The sequence below is a fragment of the Podarcis gaigeae genome (assembly GCF_964106915.1).
Source record: "Podarcis gaigeae genome assembly, chromosome: 17".
NCBI classification, from domain to species: Eukaryota; Metazoa; Chordata; class Lepidosauria; order Squamata; family Lacertidae; genus Podarcis; species Podarcis gaigeae.
The window spans coordinates 29,156,368-29,175,685 of NC_139694.1; the positions used below are offsets into that span (position 1 = coordinate 29,156,368).

Here is a 19,318-nt window from a genome sequence, read left to right on the forward strand (position 1 = left end):
CCTCACGCACGCACGTGCACACGAATTTATTTCCCCCTCTATGTTTGGCCACGCAGGGCTCGGTTGGTGGAGCGTGAGCCTCTTCGTCTCCGGGTGGTGGGTTCGAGCCCCATGTGGAGCAAAAGGTTCCCGTTTTGTAAGAGGTTGGGCTAGATGAACCACGAGGTCCCCTCCAAGCCTAGGGTTCCTGGGGTCTTTGCTACACCTTTTCAAAACACCTGCCTGTGGAGAGGGTTCCTAACTTGGCAGAGAGAGAGAAAGAGAGAAGACTTGAAACACAGGACGAAAGTGTATCACACTAAAATGTGGGACAACCCTGCCTTTCCGCGCGTGGATCTCCTCCCGCCACCCCCGCCGGTCAAGGCGCAACTGACTGCGCGGAGGTGCGGGGCGCGCGCGGCTCCTCTGCGCGCAGGCGGCGGCGCGGGCGCCCAAGAGCCTACCTTGCGCGCCTGCTCGCTCCTTCGCAGCTGGGCGGCGCGCGCGGGATCGCGGCTGCGCGCGCCGGGCGCGCGCCCGGCGCAGCTGCGGCGCCAGGTTGGGCGCATCAGGAAATCAGGGCAGCGGCGGCGCTGGCGATTGGAGGCGCGGGCAGGAGCCCCGCAGACGCCGCCCAGCCAGGCGCCCGCACGCGGCCGCGGAGGCAGCGCGGCGCCTCTATAAGAGCGCCCGGAGACGCGCAGCCCGCCCTCCCCGCCTGCTCGCCCCGTCAACCTCGCCCGCGCCGCCGGACGCGGGTGCGCGCAAGCCAGGGGGCCTCCCGGAGACGCGCCTCGTCCGTCCTTGCGCCGCCTGCCTCGTCCGGGAGTCTGCCGGCTCCGCTTTCCAAAAGGGAGCCGCGCGGGTGGAAAGAAGGACGGACTCGGTCGTCGCCACCGCTGCTGCTTCTTGCCCGTCCGCCGCTCCCGCGCCTGCTTTGGCTCCGCGGAGCTGCGCGAGGAGGCGCCGCACGATGGGCGCGCTGCCCGGCTGGGCTCTTGTCTGGCTGCCTCTGCTGCTGGCCTCGACTCGCCTACCCGCGGCGCGCGGTGAGTAGCCGGCAGCGAGACGGGGTGCGGGGCCTTTTCCACGCGGGTGCGGGGAAGCGCCGTGGGCGGAGGAGCAGGAGGGACGACGAGGAGGCACCGCGCGCCGGCAGGAGGCTTGGGGGTTCCCGTGGGTGAGGAAGGGGTGCGTCTGGGTGGGCGCTCCCTCCTCCCGGGGGTCTCCGAGTGGAATAAGGTCCCCCCTCGGAAAAGCAGCCCGAGAAACGCAGCCCGACGCGCCGGAGCAGCCACAGCCGCGGGCTGCTTCTGGGCACCCGAGGGGGGGACGTCGCCTCGCGGGGGGCGTCGAGGGAAGCCCTGGCGAGGGATGGACGGGATCCCCTTTCCGTGCCACGGCCGAAGAAGCCGGCAGGCCTCGGGAGGAGGGGGGCAGGCAGAGCCTCTTTGTTTCCAGGGCTGCTGCTGCCGCCTCCACTCCGCCGGTGAAGAGATCACCTGGGATCTTTCCCCATTTCGCCCTGGGAGGAGATTTCCATGGCAGAGAGAGAGAGAGAGCAGCTGGTTTCCCTCTTGCTGCTCCCCTGTTGCTTGCAGGGTCCATCCCAGGCGCGTTTTACCCATTTCAAGACCCCGCTTTCAGATTCTCTGAAAGGCTCTCCAAACTCCATAGTCCAACTAATTGCTCTGGCTGCCTTTATGGATCAGGTGAACGGTTTGGTGGTCCGGAGCTCCGTCCGTAAGATATCGGAATGGGACTCGAATGAAACAGGGGGACTTGGGGGGGGGAGTGAAGCTTCTTGGCGTGCCGCCTTTGCTCGTGGCCTGTGAACAATCCCCCGTGTTTTCTGCGCAATTTGGGTTGAGATTTGGGTCTCCTCTGGTGGCAACTGCTCTCTGCTCTTTAAGCAGTGGCTCTGCAAAGGTTTATAAGTAACACCTGGGACAGAAGCGTTTGTTTGAGTAGTTAAACTATGAACCAGCCGCTCCCTAAAATGACACTTTTTTCAAAATTTGCTTTGCTAACCTGAAGTGTGTGTGGCTTGAAGATAAACGGGGAGCAACTGGAGAGTTAAGAGACTTTGAGTAACAGCTTCGAGAAGAACCACACCAGACAACTCCAATGAAGGCCACTGGTGTTAAAGAGAAATCTGCACTTGAAATTACTTGATGCTGATGGCTATCCTCTTTAAGTAGGCCAGAATAGCCTATAACTGGCCCTTCTAGGCCAGAAAGGTGCAGCAGTGAATTCAAACTGCAAAGAAGAACATTCTGACTAAGTACTGTATTGGGAAGTTTTCTGACCATAAGAGCTGTTTCTCAGTGGAACAAACTCCCTTTGGAGATGGTGGACTTTCTAAGCAGAGGTTGGATGTCTGTCTGTCAGGGATGCTTTGAGATTCCTGCACCGCAGGGGGGGTGGACTTGACGACCCTCAGGATCCCTTCCCGCGCCATTATTTATTATATTTGTATACGGCCCTAAACCCGCAGGTCTCAGTTCTACAGTTCTGAGTATTGCCATACTTTTACAGACAGCTGTTTGGAAAAGTTTTTAATGGTTGATGTTTAATTGTGTTTTTAATATTTTGGTGGTAGCTTCCCAGAGCGGCTGGAGCAACCAAGTCAGATGGACAGCACATTAATAATAATAATAATTAATTTTGCTGTAGGGCTGAGCAGGGCACCAGCAGACAAAATCTGTCATGACCCCAAACCTAAATTCTGAATTTCTGCTAATGAAAACTGTAGTTGAGAGAAGTTCGCCTGAACTTTATGGCTGCTACTGTTGCAGTTGGCCATATTTGCTACACTATTTTAACTGTCTCTTCCTTACTTGTTTCATTTGCTTGGTCGTTGCCTCTTAAATCCGTAAAGGTGAGAGTCTAATAGTTGTCGCAAACACTCAAAAGTGACTGGATACCTGAATTCTTCAGAAGTACTTTGTGTAGTTAAAATGTGTGCTGTAAACTCTAAACTTGGTATAATAAGGACCTTCTTCTCCTAAGGATCTCCTTGCAGCTGGTCCTCCTAAAGGGGCATCGCTAAGACTTTCTTGGCTTAAGGATAACATTGTTATCCTCTTGGGGGCTACACTCTTGAGAACACCTATAGATGCACAGCCCTGTTTTACTAATTCAGGGTGAAGTCTTGGAGAGAAAGCTATGGCTGGGGAGGGTTGCCTGGGCAGGGAGGGGGCTGTTAGCTATCCCTGGTGGGGCAGGGATACCAGCCATTCAGATACCGTGTCACTGGCACTTTGGGCATGTGCCGACTTTTAGATGAGGTCCTCCCTTGGGAATATAAATATAGTCCCTGAAACTTTATTTTATATATTTTTGTTTCATAAAACGTAGGTGCTCCTCGATTGTGCAAAGAACAAACCAACCTAAAAGCAATTAATTTGAGATTCTAATTCATGAGGCCTTAAATTTGTTGGCTCTGCAACAAACTGGGTGACCGGCTAATGCATTCTCCAATCAGGTCGTGAATGCTTGTCACTTCTGTGTAGTTCAATTTACCATTGGCCTACTACCAGGCTGAGGGACGCGGGTGGCGCTGTGGGTTAAACCACAGAGCCTAGGGCTTGCCGATCAGAAGGTCGGCGGTTTGAATCCCCGCGACGGGGGGAGCTCCCGTTGCTCGGTCCCAGCTCCTGCCAACCTAGCAGTTCGAAGCACGTCAAAGTGCAAGTAGATAAATAGGTACCACTCCAGTGGGAAGGTAAACAGTGTTTCCGTGCACTGCTCTGGTTCACCAGAAGCGGCTTAGTCATGCTGACCACATGACCCGGAAACTGTACGCCGGCTCTCTCAGCCAATAAAGTGAGATGAGCGTCGCAACCCCAGAGTCGGTCATGACTGGATCTAACGGTCAGGAGTCCCTTTACCTTTACCTTTACTACCAGGCTAGTTCACCAACCATCCAAATAGGAAGATGAAGCTTGCATTGGTGGTGGTAATGTCTTTAAAAGTTTGTCATGCCCGAGGCTGTCCTAAAACCTAAGGATTTATAGCTGGGACCCTGCACATATCACCCGTTTCCCAAGTCTTCACTTCTAGGTATCTAATCAGGAAATGCCACTTTCAGCCAGAAGTTTATTTCTGAGCACTGACGTTACATTATACTGGCGAGCTCTGCTAAGAGGAGTTGACTTAGATCACCACTTGCTGTTTTAGTGAGGACTAAAATAAATGCTCTCTACTAACCTTCAGGTGGCAAAAGTAAACATGGAAATGATGCAACAAATTAAGAAGAGTCTTGCATCATGCTGCACTTCCTTGGCCTTTACAATGCCTGGATCATGTTTCACTCTGCTTCTAGACAGATGAGCCTGACTAGAGCCTGCGCAGAAGAGAATTTATTCTTGTCCTTCAGATCGGCTTGGGAGTACGTGCTGGGAGGAGGAGCACAATTCCTCGCTTCTGGAAGTAATAAGTTCAAAAACTGGAATACGGTACTAGATAAAAGTCAGCTATTCTGATTCCTTTGCATGCCAGGCAGCACTTTGCTTACTGCAGTTATACTTGCAAAAGGAAGCTATTCCAATTTGTGGAAAGTGAGACCTGCTGATGTGTTGTTATAGTAACAATAATGCTGCAATATTTATACACCACCCATCTGGCTAGGTTGTGCCAGCCACTCGGGGCAGCTTCCAACATATATAAAAAATATAATAAAACATCAAAACTTCCCTATACAGGACTGCCTTCACATGTCTTATTTATCTCCTTGATGGGAGGGCAGGTGCCACTGCCGAGAAGGCCCTCTGCCTGGTTTCCTGTAACTTCACTTCTTGCAGTGAGGGAACCACCAGAAGACCCTCGGCGCTGGCCCTGTGTGTCTGGGTTGAGCGATGGGGTGGAGAAGCTCCTTCAGGTATGCTGAGCCAAGGCCATTTAGGGCTTTAAAGGCCAGCACCAACACTTTGAATTGTGCTCAGAAACGTACTGGGAGCCAGGGAAGATCCTTTAGGACCGGTGTCATATGGTCTTGGCGGCCGCTCCCAGTCACCAGTCCAGCTGCCACATTCTGGATTAGTTGTAGTTTCCGGGTCGCCAGCCCCACGTAGAGTGCATGGCAGTAGTCCAAGTGGGAGATAACTAGAGCATGCACCACTCTGGCGAGACAGTCTGTGGGCAGGAAGGGTCTCAGCCTGCATACCAGATGGAGCTGGTAGACAGCTGCCCTGGACATAGTGTTGACCTGTGCCTCCATGGTCAGCTGTGAGTCCAAAATGACTCCCAGGCTGCACACCTGGTCCTTTGGGGGCACGGTTACCCCATTCAGGACCAGGGAGTCCCCCACACTAACCTGCTTATAGTTTATAAGCTTCTAAATTGTATGTGAGGATGGTTGTAACATGATCTGCATGTGGAAGGTTGCCATTTTATCCCAGGCACGTCAGGTGGTGCTAGGAAACACTGAAATCCTGGAGAGATGCTGGTCTTGGCTAGAAGGACCAATAGTCTGAAAGCACAGCAGCTTTCTGTGCTTCTGTGTATGGCTGGTTAGCCTTGAGTAGTGGTTTCAGGTGCTAGATGTCACCTTAATATCAAATAATGGAGTTTGGGTCAATAACAGGCAGCTATGCCATTGTGCCATGGCTAAGCCTCTGCTACCAATCATAGTTTCAGTACTGCATTTTAAATGGTGACTTTGTCTTGTGCCTTTGTCTTGTGCTTCCCCTTATGCCCTTACCCATCTGAGCCCTCTCTTAAATGCACCCCCGTTTCAAAATCAGCAATGTTTTGCAGGCCATGGAGAATTCTCTTCCCAGTTACAATACAAGCATTCAGAATGTGTTCAAGCCAAAAATTCGAGTTGATGCATCTTGCAGGCCAGACACAGGATCTCTTTCCCTTTGCAGGTTCAAGATCCCCTGACTTGAAAGACCAGGGATAACACTTTCTTGAGATGTGATTCTTTGCTGTAGTCATGGGATGAATTCTTGGTTCTCTCCGTTTCTAGTTGTTGGCTCAGTTGCATTGATCAGTTTTATTATTTATTTATTGAATTTGTTTTATTTTAGTTTTCAAAGCTAGTTAAGTTAAACTTTTACTTTTCTATGTATTGTGAACTGGAAACTGGAAACTTCCATTGCAGGGTTCCTGACTTTGCTCCATTTCCCCCACCCCTGCTATCATCTGGGGGGGGGGGGAGTGTTACATAATAAAAATGGTATCTGCAAGTGCTGAAATTCCACTTAGCCTTCAGGGGGTGATGAACATCTTCCTAGAATTAGTTGATCCTATGAACTTTGAGTTGAGACCCCAAAGGAACCTCACAAAGATGTCTCAGAGCATATCAAGACAACTAACATAAGGAGCATAAGTTTTGGCACATGGCACTCAGTCTGCTTCGTCCATGGTGATTTATATGGCGTGTGTTTGCACATATGAGTCTAGGAGGCTGATCTGGCACACTTAACCTCCAATAAAAGTCGTTTCACAAGTAAAAATTCCTGGTAGTGTTCACATTCTGTATACTCTTCTGCATGTTTGTGTAGTATACATGTTGGTTTATATGTGTAGGCTTTATTTTAGCATTTTGGAACTAAAAATCTTCCTTAAAGAAACCCTAATTACAATATTACTTGCCCCCCTCCAGTCTTGAACTGCTCTTGAACTCTGCCTGCATGTCTGCTCTGTTGTCAGTCTGTTCTCAAACATCCCACTCTTCGAATGCATGCTTGCAAAGTCTTTTCAGGGTGATTCATTTCTTAATACTGGCCATTGCTCCCTGCTTCCTCGACTCAGAATTTGCTCAGCTCTACAGTGTGTGCCTTATCTTCTCTTAGATGAAACTATCTGCCCAGGCGATGTTATAATCTATGTTTACTGCTTGGTGGTTTGGCAAAAGTATTGTTGTTGTTGTTTAGTCATTTAGTTGTGTCCGACTCTTCGTGACCCCATGGACCAGAGCACGCCAGGCACTCCTGTCTTCCACTGCCTCCCTCAGTTTGGTCAAACTCATGCTGGTAGCTTTGAGAACACTGTCCAACCATCTCATCCTCTGTCGTCCCCTTCTCCTTGTGCCCTCAGTCTTTCCCAACATCAGGGTCTTTTCCAGGGAGTCTTCTCTTCTCATGAGGTGGCCAAAGTATTGGAGCCTCAGCTTCACGATCTGTCCTTCCAATGAGCACTCAGGGCTGAGTTCCTCCAGAATGGATAGGTTTGATCTTCTTGCAGTCCATGGGACTCTCAAGAGTCTCCTCCCACACCATAATTCAAAAGCATAGGCTCCGCAAATATTCAGTGCGGCTTTCTCCCAAGATGACAGCAAAACTTGCATCAGTGATAGAACTGTGCATCTCAGCATCTGCATGACGCATCTATTGTCACCTGAAACCTGAGCTAGGCCATACAGTGGTACTTCGAGTTAAATACTTACCGTATTTTTCGCCCTATAGGACACACCGTCCCATAAGGTGCACCTAGTTTTTTTGGGGGGGGAAATAAAGGGAAAACATTTTATTTCCCCCCGAGGCGCGGGGCTGGGGAAGCCCGAGCTTCCCCTGACCCCAGCCCCCAGAACAGGCAACTCTCCGCAAGCCGTGGGAGCCCGGCGCCAGGCTCCCGCGCCTTGTGGAGAGCTGCGCGAAGTCTGGGCGCACTGAGCTCAGCGCGCCCAGGCTTCAGCATGCAGGCAACTCTCCGCAAGCCGTGGGAGCCCGGCGCTGGCTCCCACAGCTTGCGGAGATCTGCACGAAGCCTGGAGAGCGAGAGGGGTCGGTGCGCACCGACCGCTCTCGCTCTCCAGGCTTCAGCGAGAGCCTGCATTCACCCCATAGGACGCACACACATTTCCCCTTCATTTTTGGAGGGGGAAAAGTGCGTCCTATGGGGCGAAAAATACGGTAATTCATTCCAGAGGTCTGTTCTTAAGCTGAAGCACCACTTTAGCTAATGGGGCCTCCTGCTCAGTGGCATAGCGTGGGTTGTCAGCACCCGGGGCAAGGCAAGTAATTTGCACCCCCTAACCCGTGGATTTGTGCCCCCTAACCCTAACCCCCAGATGTTGCGCCCGGTGCGGCCAGGCCCCCTTCACCCCCACGCTACGCCACTGCTCCTGCTGCTGCCATGCCACCAGAGCAAGATTTCTGTTCTCATCCTGAAGCAAAGTTCTTAACCCGAGGTACTATTTCTGGGTTAGTGGAGTCTATAACCTGAAGTGTATGTAACCTGAAGCGTCTGTAACCTGAGGTACCACTGTATTAACTCTTTCAAGATACATGTACATGTATCTTGGTCTTTTAAGTGGCTCAGTATAGTTAAAATGCTCTATAAAACAAAAGTAAAATAGTCTGACTTTCATGGACTAGAAAGCCATATTAATCCTCTTTCAGGTTGTGATGCAGAGTGAAATTCCATGGCAAGATCATTACCCATGGGGTCTACTTGCTGCTAAAGTGGACCTGTGGTTTAAGGGCTCCCCTTGTAGCTACAGGTGACATGGGATTCTGTGCAAATGGGAGAGCAGTCCAGTGGAAGGAGGGACTGAATCTACCAGTCCTCTTTCGCCAGCTTTCCTGCTAAAAGACCATTTTAAAACTAGCCTCTTAGCAGACTGGTAAGTATTGCAGGCTAGCAATGTTTGTGGCCTTACTTTACTAACACGGCTGGTTGCTAATCTCTTTTTGCTGAGCACAGAATACCGTGTTTTTCGCCCTATAGGACGCACTTTTTCCCCTCCAAAAATGAAGGGGAAATCTGGGTGCGTCCTATGGGGTGAATGCAGGCTTTCGCTGAAGCTTGGAGAGCGAGAGGGGTTGGTGTGCACCGACCCCTCTCGCTCTCCAGGCTTCAGGAAGACATCCGCAGCCTAGGCAGCCCTGCGGGAGGTCCTGCAGGGCTGTCTAGGCTGCGGATAGCAGCCTGCTCCCCAGAGCGCCCGGCACTTTGGGAACACCTCCGCAGCCTAGGCAGCCCTGCGGGAGTTCCCCGCAGGGCTCCCGACGCTGCGGATAGCAGCCTGCCACCCGGTGGGCGGGGCGCCCTGAAGCAGAGCGCCCCTCGCGCCGGGCAGACATCGGCCAGCCCCACAAGCTAGCTGCCATCCCGCTGTTCCTTGACCTGGTTCGGTTTCCCCAACCTGCTTTTGGGGGGGGGGGATTAAAGGAAAATAATTTTTTTCTATATTTCCCCCCCCCAAAAAAAAACTAGGTGCGTCCTATGGGACGGAGCCTCCTATGGGACAAAAAATACGGTAAATCAAAGGTAGCTGCTAGTCATATCCCAGAAGAGTGATAGGACTTGAGCTGTGTGAATTAAGGAGTTTGTACGTTGGAGATCATGGGATCCTCCCTTTGCCATGTTTAGAAGGAGCATCCCGTGACAGCTGAACAGAGGACCATGCCAAACGCTGACACGAAAAGCAAAGAAGCCTTGTCCCTGTGAAAGAATGCATTGGATCGGTTAACTCTGAATTACTGCTTCTGCATCTAACAGGCTTGTTTCTTAATTCAAGGTACAAGAGTGACTTGTGACGACTCTCAGTTCCAGTGTCACAACGGCCGCTGCATAACGCTGCTATGGAGATGTGACGGAGATCCAGACTGCACCGATGGCAGTGATGAACAGTCCTGTGGTAAGGAAGGTCTTGCATGGCCACTGAGCCCGTAGTTGAGTAGCAAAGTAGCTCAGCGGGTCCTTTGGCCTGCCTCTGACATGCTTTGAGCTTGGGTAGCTGGCAGCAAACCATGAAGAGCAAAATGACTGCAGTTAGAGGTTCACTTCAGGCTTATCAAAGCATGCATTCCTATCAAGGAAGTCAGTTCCTTGGTTGCATGTGGGATGGGCCACTGGTTTTGACTAAGGCAATTGGGCAATTATTATTTTATTTTTTTCCCTTTTTTTGATAACCGTTTTTTGATTTTCCAAAAATAACAAAAGGGGGGGGGGAACGGGACAGAGAAAAAAATCATAACCAAATTAAACCATAATTTTTGGTTGACTTCCCTCCACTCCCCCTCTAGGTTCCATTATAATATACTTGCTCATCCATGAAATCTTATATCCTTAACAATCCAATTTTAAAACCTCCTTCATCTTATTGCAAGTGACTTTTAAAAGTTATACTGATGTACAAATCTATACACAAAGCTTAAAAATATGCATGAAACAGTTGCCCTTTTTAATAATAATTTGTCCTGCACTGTTCAGTAATTTATTTTGCCAAGTCTTCTTCTTTTTCTTCTTATCTTCTTTGGCCAGGGCTTCTTCCTTCTATAGGGGCCAGTTGGACTTGGCCTGGCATCCAGGCTCATGTATTGGAACAAAGTCTTTTGCTCAAACAATCCATCAAGTCCTGTACATCTCAGTATCATAACTTCAAATTTTTTTAACAACAATCATTTCCCACATTTTCTTCAAATCTTTATATGTCTTTCCCCAGGCCCAGTTACTTCTTTTTCTTAAGGCTGTGCTCAGAACTCTGTGTTTTGCGCCCTCTGACTTAGATCAACCTGAACCTTAAGTGTTGGCTTGCCTGACTCTTCTAAGTTGCTCCCTTGTTTATTTGGTAACGGTCAATACATAGATAAACAACTTGTAGTCTCTTGGAGATTCTGCCACCCTTAGGAGCTTGGGTGCCAACAGGCCTCTGTGGCAGCCCCTAAGTTGGGGGACTCCCTTCCCACAGAGCTGTGTATTGCAGCTTCATTATACAATTTGGGGCAAATGCTGTAGTTGCACCCCTTTCGCCTTTGACACCTGGGAACGTTAGATTTTCAAGACCCTGTTTTTCATGATTGTGTTTTTTAAAACTGTATTTTCAATCATTGAAACCTGCCCTGAGACCTTGGGGTGACGGAGAGGTAATAAAATAACAGGCAATGAAGTGTATGAGCATCCTTTGGTGGTGGCTCTGTCTATGCAATAGCCTTCTTATTGACAGCAGTCATGCTGCAATGTTTACTTCAACACAAGATCAAAACTTACTAATTTGCCCGGGGACTTTTATTGCGGTTTTTAACCAACCTTTCATCTGCTCTGCTTGTATTCTATGACCTCCATATGCATTATTGTTTTTAGTGTATTGTATACTTGGTTTTATTCATGCCTTTCTTATATCCTGCTCTAGTACCTGTGTAGATGAAAATGCTTTAAAAACAGCTTTTAGTAATACAGTATTCAATTTACTGTTATATAGAGATGGGGACAATTGCAGTTCTGTCTGCATACTGAAGCGAGTCTTCCTAGTGTGCTCACCTCATACACCTTGATGGCTACAGATTAGACCACACAGTCAGTGAACATCTGTGCACAATAGGTCCATGCCATTTTATTAATTTTATTTATTCCCTGTCTGTCTGCCTGGGTTTCCCCAGCCACTCTGGGTGGCTTACAGCATATACCAAAACATAATAAAACCTCAAATATTTAAAACTTCCCTATACAGGGCTGCCTTCAGATGTCTTCTAAACATCAGATAGTTGTTTATTTCCTTGACATCTGATGGAAGGGCATTCCACAGGGCCAGTGGCGTAGCATGGGGGGTGCAGGGGGGCCGGCCGCAACATCTGGGGGGGCGCTCGCACTCACAGCTCTCTGCCCCTACCTGGCTCACTCACTCTCTCTCTCTCACTGCAGTGCTGGCTGTGCGAATCCGATCCGAGCCGCCAGGTCGCCGCCCACTGTGGAGGGGGGTGCGCCAGGTGTGCGGGTTAGGGGGCTCAAATCCACGGGTTAGGGGGCGCAAATTACTTGCCTTGCCCTGGGTGCTGACAACCCACGCTACGCCACTGCACAGGGCGGGTGCCACCACCGAGAAGGCCCTCTGCCTGGTTCCCTGTAACCTCACTTCTTGGAAGAGGACCTCGGGGTCTGGACTGAACAATGGGGTGGAATTGTATGGGGGAAAGATGGCGTCACTCATAGGCTCATGGCAGCAGCTGTCTTCTCTTCATACGATTCCTTGACTGCATGTTGTGAGAGCATTTTAAAACCAATCTTACAATGCAGCCACAGAGCTGCTCTAAGCAGCTGTAAAATCTCAAAGGAGAAAAGGGCAGCCCTTGAACTACCTCATCTAAGTGTTGCTTTTGTTTGTTCATAAAACTGGGTGGGATTTTTATTTTTTAGGACTTTCCCTTAAAAAGAAACCTGCCCATGAATTGGATGAAATGGGGCTGGTTTCATAAAGATATGAATGACACAGGATTGAAATACGTTGACCGTCCACCCTGGGGTTGGGAACTCTTGTTGAAAGACCTCTTGGGAAACAGAAAATTCCTCCTCCAAATGTTGAAGTGGAACAAGCCTGCATCTCTTGGAGAAACAGGGTGACTATGTCATTCTGCCAACTTGTACTATAGCTGCACCTCAAAATGTCCTGCTAGAGGTTGCTACCACATTTTCTTTGAGGTCCAGCACACACACACACTTAGCACCCCTACCAAATTTGTTCCATACATATCCTTTGGCATTTTGCCTCCTGTATTCTTTGTGTTGAGGAAGTGGCCAGAATCCTAACTAGGGTTTCATAGCTGTGCTGTGACTTCTGCAACAGGGCAGCTCCAAGGAACATGAAATCCTGTGCACTGGTCCTGTGGAGGACACTTGGCACCAACTACCACATTAGCTGGGCTAGGGCATCTGTTGATCGGAGCAGTTGAAAGCAAGCGGTGGTCTTTTCCCTGACAAATTCAGCAAAATGCTACTTCCTTGCAGTGAAGAAGACGTGTGCCGCATCCGATTTCGTGTGCCTAAGTGGGCAGTGTATACCGAACCGATGGCAGTGCGATGGGGACCCCGATTGTGAAGATGCGTCGGACGAGCGATCTGAACTTTGCTGTGAGTAGCCCGGTCCTTAACGCCACAAGGCAACTGCGCCACCTTCCCTTAAAGCTGGAGCCAAGTTGTGCCCAGGGCAGCTGCTTCCATGCTTTTTCCATATGGCTGAGACAACGAACCTCTTGCACTGAAGTTGCAGACATGCTCTTAAGCCATTGGGCAGGAGACAGGCAGGGGGGAATTCGAATTCATATCGCCCATGTCTGGCCTACAATCCAGACCTTCATCTACTTTCGCTACGAGGCTAGGCTTCCGGATTTCTGGGGGAAGCCATGCTGGGGCCTTAGCCCCTTTCTCCACAATTAAGTAAAACTTTTTTAGCATTAAACCAACCATTAGCTATATATTGGCAAATAACGTGGCATAAGCCAATGCGTTATTACCCCCAAACGGGGTTATTGTGTTGTGGTAGCATTTGGTATTTGTTTTAAATCTGTAAACAAACATCAAGCCAAATCTATTAAATAGTAAAAATGCAAGATTCTCTTCCCCGCTCTTCCCCACAAAAGATTAAGCTGCTCAGGTCTTGCCTAAGACACTGAAAGGGAGAATTGGCTTCCCTCGGCAGGATTGGAGATCCCTGAGCAGGGCATAGACCAAGCCTCACTTGACTGGTACCTGCACTGACTTGCATGGGAGCTTTTTCAATATTCCGGGTATTATTATTATTTTAAGTGAACTCTTGATCGCTTCTCAATAGACACAAGGAAGTGTGATATAGGGGAGGTCAGCTGTGGCCCTCAGTCAAGTCGCTGCATCCCCATTTCCTGGAAATGCGATGGAGAGAGCGACTGCGATGCTGCTGAGGACGAAGACGATTGTGGTAAGTTCCTCAGGGCTGTGTGGGTGACTTGGCCGCATCACACCCCATAACAGACAGGAATTGTATTAGTATCCAGCCACACAAATGCACACTAGAGGCAGTGTTTGCAGCTGATTTAGCATCTTGATATGCAAGCATCAGTTCCTGTATCCAGTTGAGCAAAGCTTCAGTAAAATGGTGGTTGTGGTTTCTTGTCTCTACTTAAAGGTGTGGGAATGTTAAGGAAGGTAGGAGCGGATATATTGTTTTGAGATTATCCCTCCTTACACTAAGCAAACAGCAGAGCACATTCCCTTTGCAACTTGTTGGAGTTGATGATTAATTAGAATCCTTTAATTAAGCAATCCAGTCTGGATTGTCCAGCCTGGATTGTTCCTGATCAGTTTTCCCTTTTATTTCCCTCTTAAAATAATAATAAATAGGGACGCGGGTGGCGCTGTGGTCTAAACCACTGAGCCTAGGGCTTGCCAATCGGAAGGTCACTGGTTTGAATCCTGACTGGACTTAATTGTCAGGGGTCCTTTACCTTTTTAAAATAATAATAACAACACAGTCTTCTTTAAAAGTAAGAATAAAGTTTTACTCGCATTCCGTTCCCAGCAGTAATCTAAAGGTGGGCTTTATCTTGTGGTTACAGTGAAAAGAAGTCTGAGCTACGTCTCAGACTTTCTGCTTGTGGGCTCCATCCTCTGTGAAGGTTGAGCCATGCGCTGGCTAAGAGCCAGGAGAGCAAGAGTCCAGGAGGAGGAGCAGGAGGAGGAGTCCGAGGGACCGCGAGAGATGGTTGCGTGGGCAGCCCTTTGGTCAGCTAGGGCCACCCCCATCTACCTGGTCACACACAGGGGGAGGAAGCTCCAGAGCAGGTATGACAGGAAGTCCTTCCTGTCTGGAGCCACATTCCCCTGTGTGTCCATTCTAGGCAACAGGAAAAGCTTGTACTTGGCTGCTCTTGTAATAATACATCTCACAAAAGGGACTTGAGCAAATACCCCAGTAACATTTTCCAGGGGTAGTTGGGCTGTGCACAGGCCCCAGACTTGCCCCATGGCTCCAGTCTTGGGAGCACTGGATTCACTCTGCCTGGGGACCACCCCCTGCCCACCTTGCACCTCTTCCTAAATAAGTGCAAGGCAGGCCAGGGGCTGGGGAAAGAGACCGCCTCCGCTGCCACCGCCCCTCGGATCACCCTCTCATCTCCACAGTTGAGCAAAGGAGGCAATCTGGGTGGAAGGGTGGTGCTCTGCAGGACTTGTGTCACCCTCACATTGCCCACACGCCAGCTTTTGAGTGGAGGGGGGCATCAGGCAGGCAAGCAGTTTTTCCCTCCTTCCTGCCTCTCCTTCCTGCCCCCTGACAACCGTGGATCATTCTGGGCCATCCCGTCAGAGATCACGATCCGTGGCTGCCTGAACCCAACTCATCCAATGCCAAAGTCCCTGGGAATAGGCCCAGTTTGACTCACACCTCAGCTGAATCCAGGGTGCTCAGCCCTGGTGTTGAATCTCAGGCAGGGCTGGCACTTGTTCAAAGCAGCAAACTGTAAAGTACCAAGAAGAGACAATGATCTAAATTAAAATCTCTGCATTTGCAAACTGCCATTTTATATTAAAACATGTAGATGGCAACTTCAGGACTGCAGTGAAGATAGATGTTTTTCTTTCAGCATGAATTTTGCTATTCACCAATTGCTTAAGTTTCAAAATGTAGCCTTAATAAATAACTCGGTTGCTACGGTACTAAAATGCTCATTAATTTAGGTCCTAGATGAAGTGGAAACTTAACTGTTAAACCCATCCTGCTAGTGCTAAATACAGTCGTACCTTGGAAGATGAACGGAATCTGTTCTGGAAGTCCATTTGCCTGCCAAAACGTTTGGAAACCAAAGCACGGCTTCTGATTGGCTGCAGGAAGTTCCTGCAGCCAATCGGAAGCCACATCAGATGTTCAGCTTCCAAAAATAGTTCGCAAACCAGAACAGTCACTTCCGGGTTTGCAGCATTCGGGAGCCAAAACGGTGGAGAAGTAAGCTGTTCAAAAATCAAGGTATGACTGTATACTACAGTGTAAATCAAAACATGTACTAGAGTTCCCTTGGTGTGCAAAATTAACCTGATCAGCCTAATACTTCGGTGTTTGGCAGTTCCCCATGGTGACTTCCTGTCAATGCCCAGCAAATAAAATTAAAAGCTGTGTTGTGTCTTCTTCCCCTTAGCCAACATAACTTGCAACCCGGAAGAGTTCACGTGTTCCAACGGCCAGTGCATCTCCAAAGACTTCGCTTGCAATGGGCACGAAGACTGCAGTGACGGCAGCGACGAGGTCGGCTGCGCAGCACCCACTTGTCGGGTCGGCGAGTTCCAGTGCAAAAGTGAGAGTGACACTTGCATCCCAGTGAACTGGGTGTGCGATGGCGAACCAGACTGCACCGACTGGTCGGACGAGTCTTCGGAGCAGTGCGGCCACCAGCCGGTCCGGACCGTGAAATGCGGGGAGAGTGAAATGCTTTGTGACTCGGGAGACGAGTGTTTCCACAAGAAGTGGCGCTGCGACGGCGACACGGACTGCAAAGACGGCAGCGATGAGATCAACTGTTGTAAGTAGCAGGCCGTTGGTCGCGGACGGCAGAAAGTGGCTCCGGGGCTCCTTCGGCTGTAAGTTATGTTCTTGAACACCTTCTCTCCCCCCCCCCAGCTTTCCAGACATGCAGACCCGACCAGTTCAGATGTGAGGATGGGAACTGCGTCCATGGAACCAGGCAGTGCAACGGTGTGAGGGACTGCATAGATGGCTCAGATGAAGTGAACTGCCAAGTAGGTAAGTGGGGAGCATCACGGAGCAGGGAAGATGATGGGCTGAGACCTGAAACCTCAAGAAACGCTACGCAAAATGCAATCTGAAATGAACGTGGTGATGGCTCTGGTGACCTTCCTATTGAAGGCTCTTGAAGGCCCATAAAAGTAAAGTGACCCCGACCATTAGGTCCCGTTGTGACCGACTCTGGGGTTGCGATGCTCATCTCGCTTTATTGGCCGAGGGAGCCTGAGTTCAGCTTCCGGGTCATGTGGCCAGAGCAGCGCATGGAATAATAATAATAATAATAATAATAATAATAATAATTATATATATATATATATATATATATATATATATATATATATATATATGCTTTCGTAGATTTTCACGGGTACAGGAATGCAGGTTTTGGTGTCCTCGGGTGTCTTCCCGTGTAAAAATGATTTTATTGCATTAGCCATGCGGCCATAGCACAACATACATAGAAACAACAACACAAAATGGGGGTGGGGAAACAAAAGTGTATGCCGTTCTGGGCAAACACTCTGAGAAAATGGGGACAACAATAATTTATTATTTGTACCCCGCCCATCTGGCTGGGTTTCCCCAGCCACTCTGGGTGGCTTCCATAGAAACATACATTAAAAATATCATACATTAAAAACTTCCCTGAACAGGGCTGTTTACCTTCCTGCCGGAGTGGTACCTATTTATCTACTTGCACTTTGACGTGCTTTCGAACTGTTAGGTTGGCAGGAGCTGGGACCGAGCAACAGGAGCTCAACATTGAATTAAAAAAGGGGGCTTAAGGTGTTGCTGCTCATATTTTTGTTAGTCTAGATGTCATGTTAATTTTAAGTGCTTCTGCATAGTATAAGCATTCGTGGGAAGGTGGCATACTTTAAATGGTAGAATATCTATTAAGTCGACACCAATAACAGTGTGTTGACAACAGCCACAGCATTTTGAGCTTGGGACGACAGCTGTTTAACGTGGTCCGTCTCTTCTCTGTGACCTCCAGCGAATCAGTGCACCGGACCTGGCAAGTTCAGGTGCAGAAGTGGCGAGTGCATCGAGTCCAGCAAAGTTTGCAACCAGAAGCAGGACTGCAAAGACTGGAGTGACGAACCTCTCAAAGAATGCAGTAAGTTGGAGGTAGCGTAGCGTGGATTGTTGGCACCCGGGACACTTGAATAGGTCTGTGTCTTCTTAGATCTATCAAACAAACAAACAAACAAAGGTTGGAACTTTAAACGTAGCTGAACCACATTCAACAGCAACATGTGTTCCATGTCCTTTTTGAAGCCAGCAAGGCAATGCTCCTTGCTACCTGTAAAGCAATTTCTGCACGAGTAAAGCAATTTCTCCACTAGAGCAGTCAAGTGTCACACGGCTCTAATGGGTCATGTGCTAATTCAACAACTCAGCCTCCAATTCTCTCTCTGTTGCAACAGACATCTCTAGAAGGTATAGGGAGGTATTGCATCAGCATCAGGGAAGGTATTGCTTCTAAGCCCAGGGGTCAGCAAACATTTTCAGCGGGGAGCCGGTCCACTGTCCCTCAAACCTTGTGGGGGCCGGACTATATTTGGGGGGGGGGGAATATGAATGAATTCCTATGCCCCACAAATAACCCAGAGATGCATTTTAAATAAAAGGACACATTCTACTCATGTAAAAACATGCTGATTCCTGGACCATCCACAGGCCGGATTTAGAAGGCGATTGGGCCAGATCCAGCCCCCGGACCTTAGTTTGCCTTCCGATGTTCTAAGCACATGAAGCAAATCTCACAAAGGACTGAGTGGCCCTTCTCATTTCTTCCAGACGTCAACGAGTGCCTCGTGAACAACGGAGGCTGCTCTCATATCTGCAGGGATCTGGTTATAGGCTATGAATGTGATTGTCCTGCTGGTTTTGAGTTGATAGACAGAAAAACGTGTGGAGGTGAGCATTCTGTGGCAAGATGGTATTCCTGAAACTTGCATTCCTATCGTAGTGCAATGCTAAGTAGCTTTTCTCTTCCAGACATCGATGAATGCCTGAACCCGGGTATCTGCAGCCAAATCTGCATCAATACAAAGTTGGGGTACAAATGCGAATGTAGTCGGGGCTACCGGATGGACCCACAAACTCTCGTATGTAAGGCAATCGGTAAGTAACTCTTCATCCTGGTGTCCATAATTTTCCTCTTGAGGATGTAAAACAATCGCGAACTCATTTCCGGGCACCTTCCCAGAGCCTTGCGTCTCAGAGAGATGAATGAAAGTTGTCCACCTTGCAAAATGTCCCAGGAGGACTACTGTAATTGACATTGGGTGCCCCTGGTTGCATCTGAAGCCGAATCAGTTGGGATCTGAATTCCTGAAATGCATAATGGGAATGAGGAGACATGAATGGCTGAGCAGAGCCTGCAGATGGGGGTGTGTGGGAAAGGTCCATGGAGGAACTTGTTTGAAAGTGGGCGCTCAGGGTAAAAAGCTATTTCTGCACCATCTGGCTGCTCACTTCACCTACTAATCTATTATTGCAGGTGGAGAACCAAGTCTGCTTTTTACAAATCGCTGGAACATCAGGCAGTTTGCCCTGGAAAGACAGGACTATACCCAGCTCATCGGAGACTTGAGGAACGTGGTGGCTTTAGATGCAGACATGGCTGAGCATGCCATCTTTTGGGCAGACATTGGCCCAAATGCTCTCCTCAGGTAAGCTTTTTCCATTCAGGTGATGGAACTGCAGAGCTGCTTGCACTCCTACCTAAAGAGTATCAACTTTTGACTTGGCTGACTTGCAGTAGATCGCCAAACCTCCCCTTAAGACTATGCAGCTTATTTTTTTGGTGAAGACAATGTCTTGTACGCTACTCTCGGCCTCAACTTGATAATGGATGATCAACAGCGTGGGCCTTTCAGGTTACCCGACACA

The 19,318-nt window shown here is 49.1% G+C and overlaps 1 protein-coding gene and 1 long non-coding RNA gene across 3 annotated transcripts in view; one reads left to right on the forward strand and one right to left on the reverse strand.

The window, feature by feature from the left end:
• Nucleotides 1-467: 467 nt before the first annotated feature.
• The window catches only part of VLDLR (very low density lipoprotein receptor), a 29,637-nt gene continuing 10,786 nt past the window's right edge, over nucleotides 468-19,318 (forward strand). The window contains exons 1-10 of one of the 2 annotated variants that reach the window (XM_083718760.1): nucleotides 468-1,028; nucleotides 9,452-9,571; nucleotides 12,655-12,777; nucleotides 13,478-13,600; nucleotides 15,813-16,193; nucleotides 16,292-16,414; nucleotides 17,415-17,537; nucleotides 18,221-18,340; nucleotides 18,422-18,547; nucleotides 18,927-19,098. In XM_083718760.1, coding sequence (XP_083574886.1) covers nucleotides 953-1,028; nucleotides 9,452-9,571; nucleotides 12,655-12,777; nucleotides 13,478-13,600; nucleotides 15,813-16,193; nucleotides 16,292-16,414; nucleotides 17,415-17,537; nucleotides 18,221-18,340; nucleotides 18,422-18,547; nucleotides 18,927-19,098 — 1,487 coding nt within the window. In that variant the 5' untranslated portion in view covers nucleotides 468-952. The remainder of the gene's footprint in view (nucleotides 1,029-9,451; nucleotides 9,572-12,654; nucleotides 12,778-13,477; nucleotides 13,601-15,812; nucleotides 16,194-16,291; nucleotides 16,415-17,414; nucleotides 17,538-18,220; nucleotides 18,341-18,421; nucleotides 18,548-18,926; nucleotides 19,099-19,318) is intronic. The other variant, XM_083718761.1, reaches the window with a different exon arrangement.
• The window catches only part of LOC310835283, a 49,861-nt gene continuing 49,160 nt past the window's right edge, over nucleotides 18,618-19,318 (reverse strand). The window contains exon 3 of the long non-coding RNA XR_014559503.1: nucleotides 18,618-18,757. This is a non-coding gene — a long non-coding RNA (uncharacterized lncRNA). The remainder of the gene's footprint in view (nucleotides 18,758-19,318) is intronic.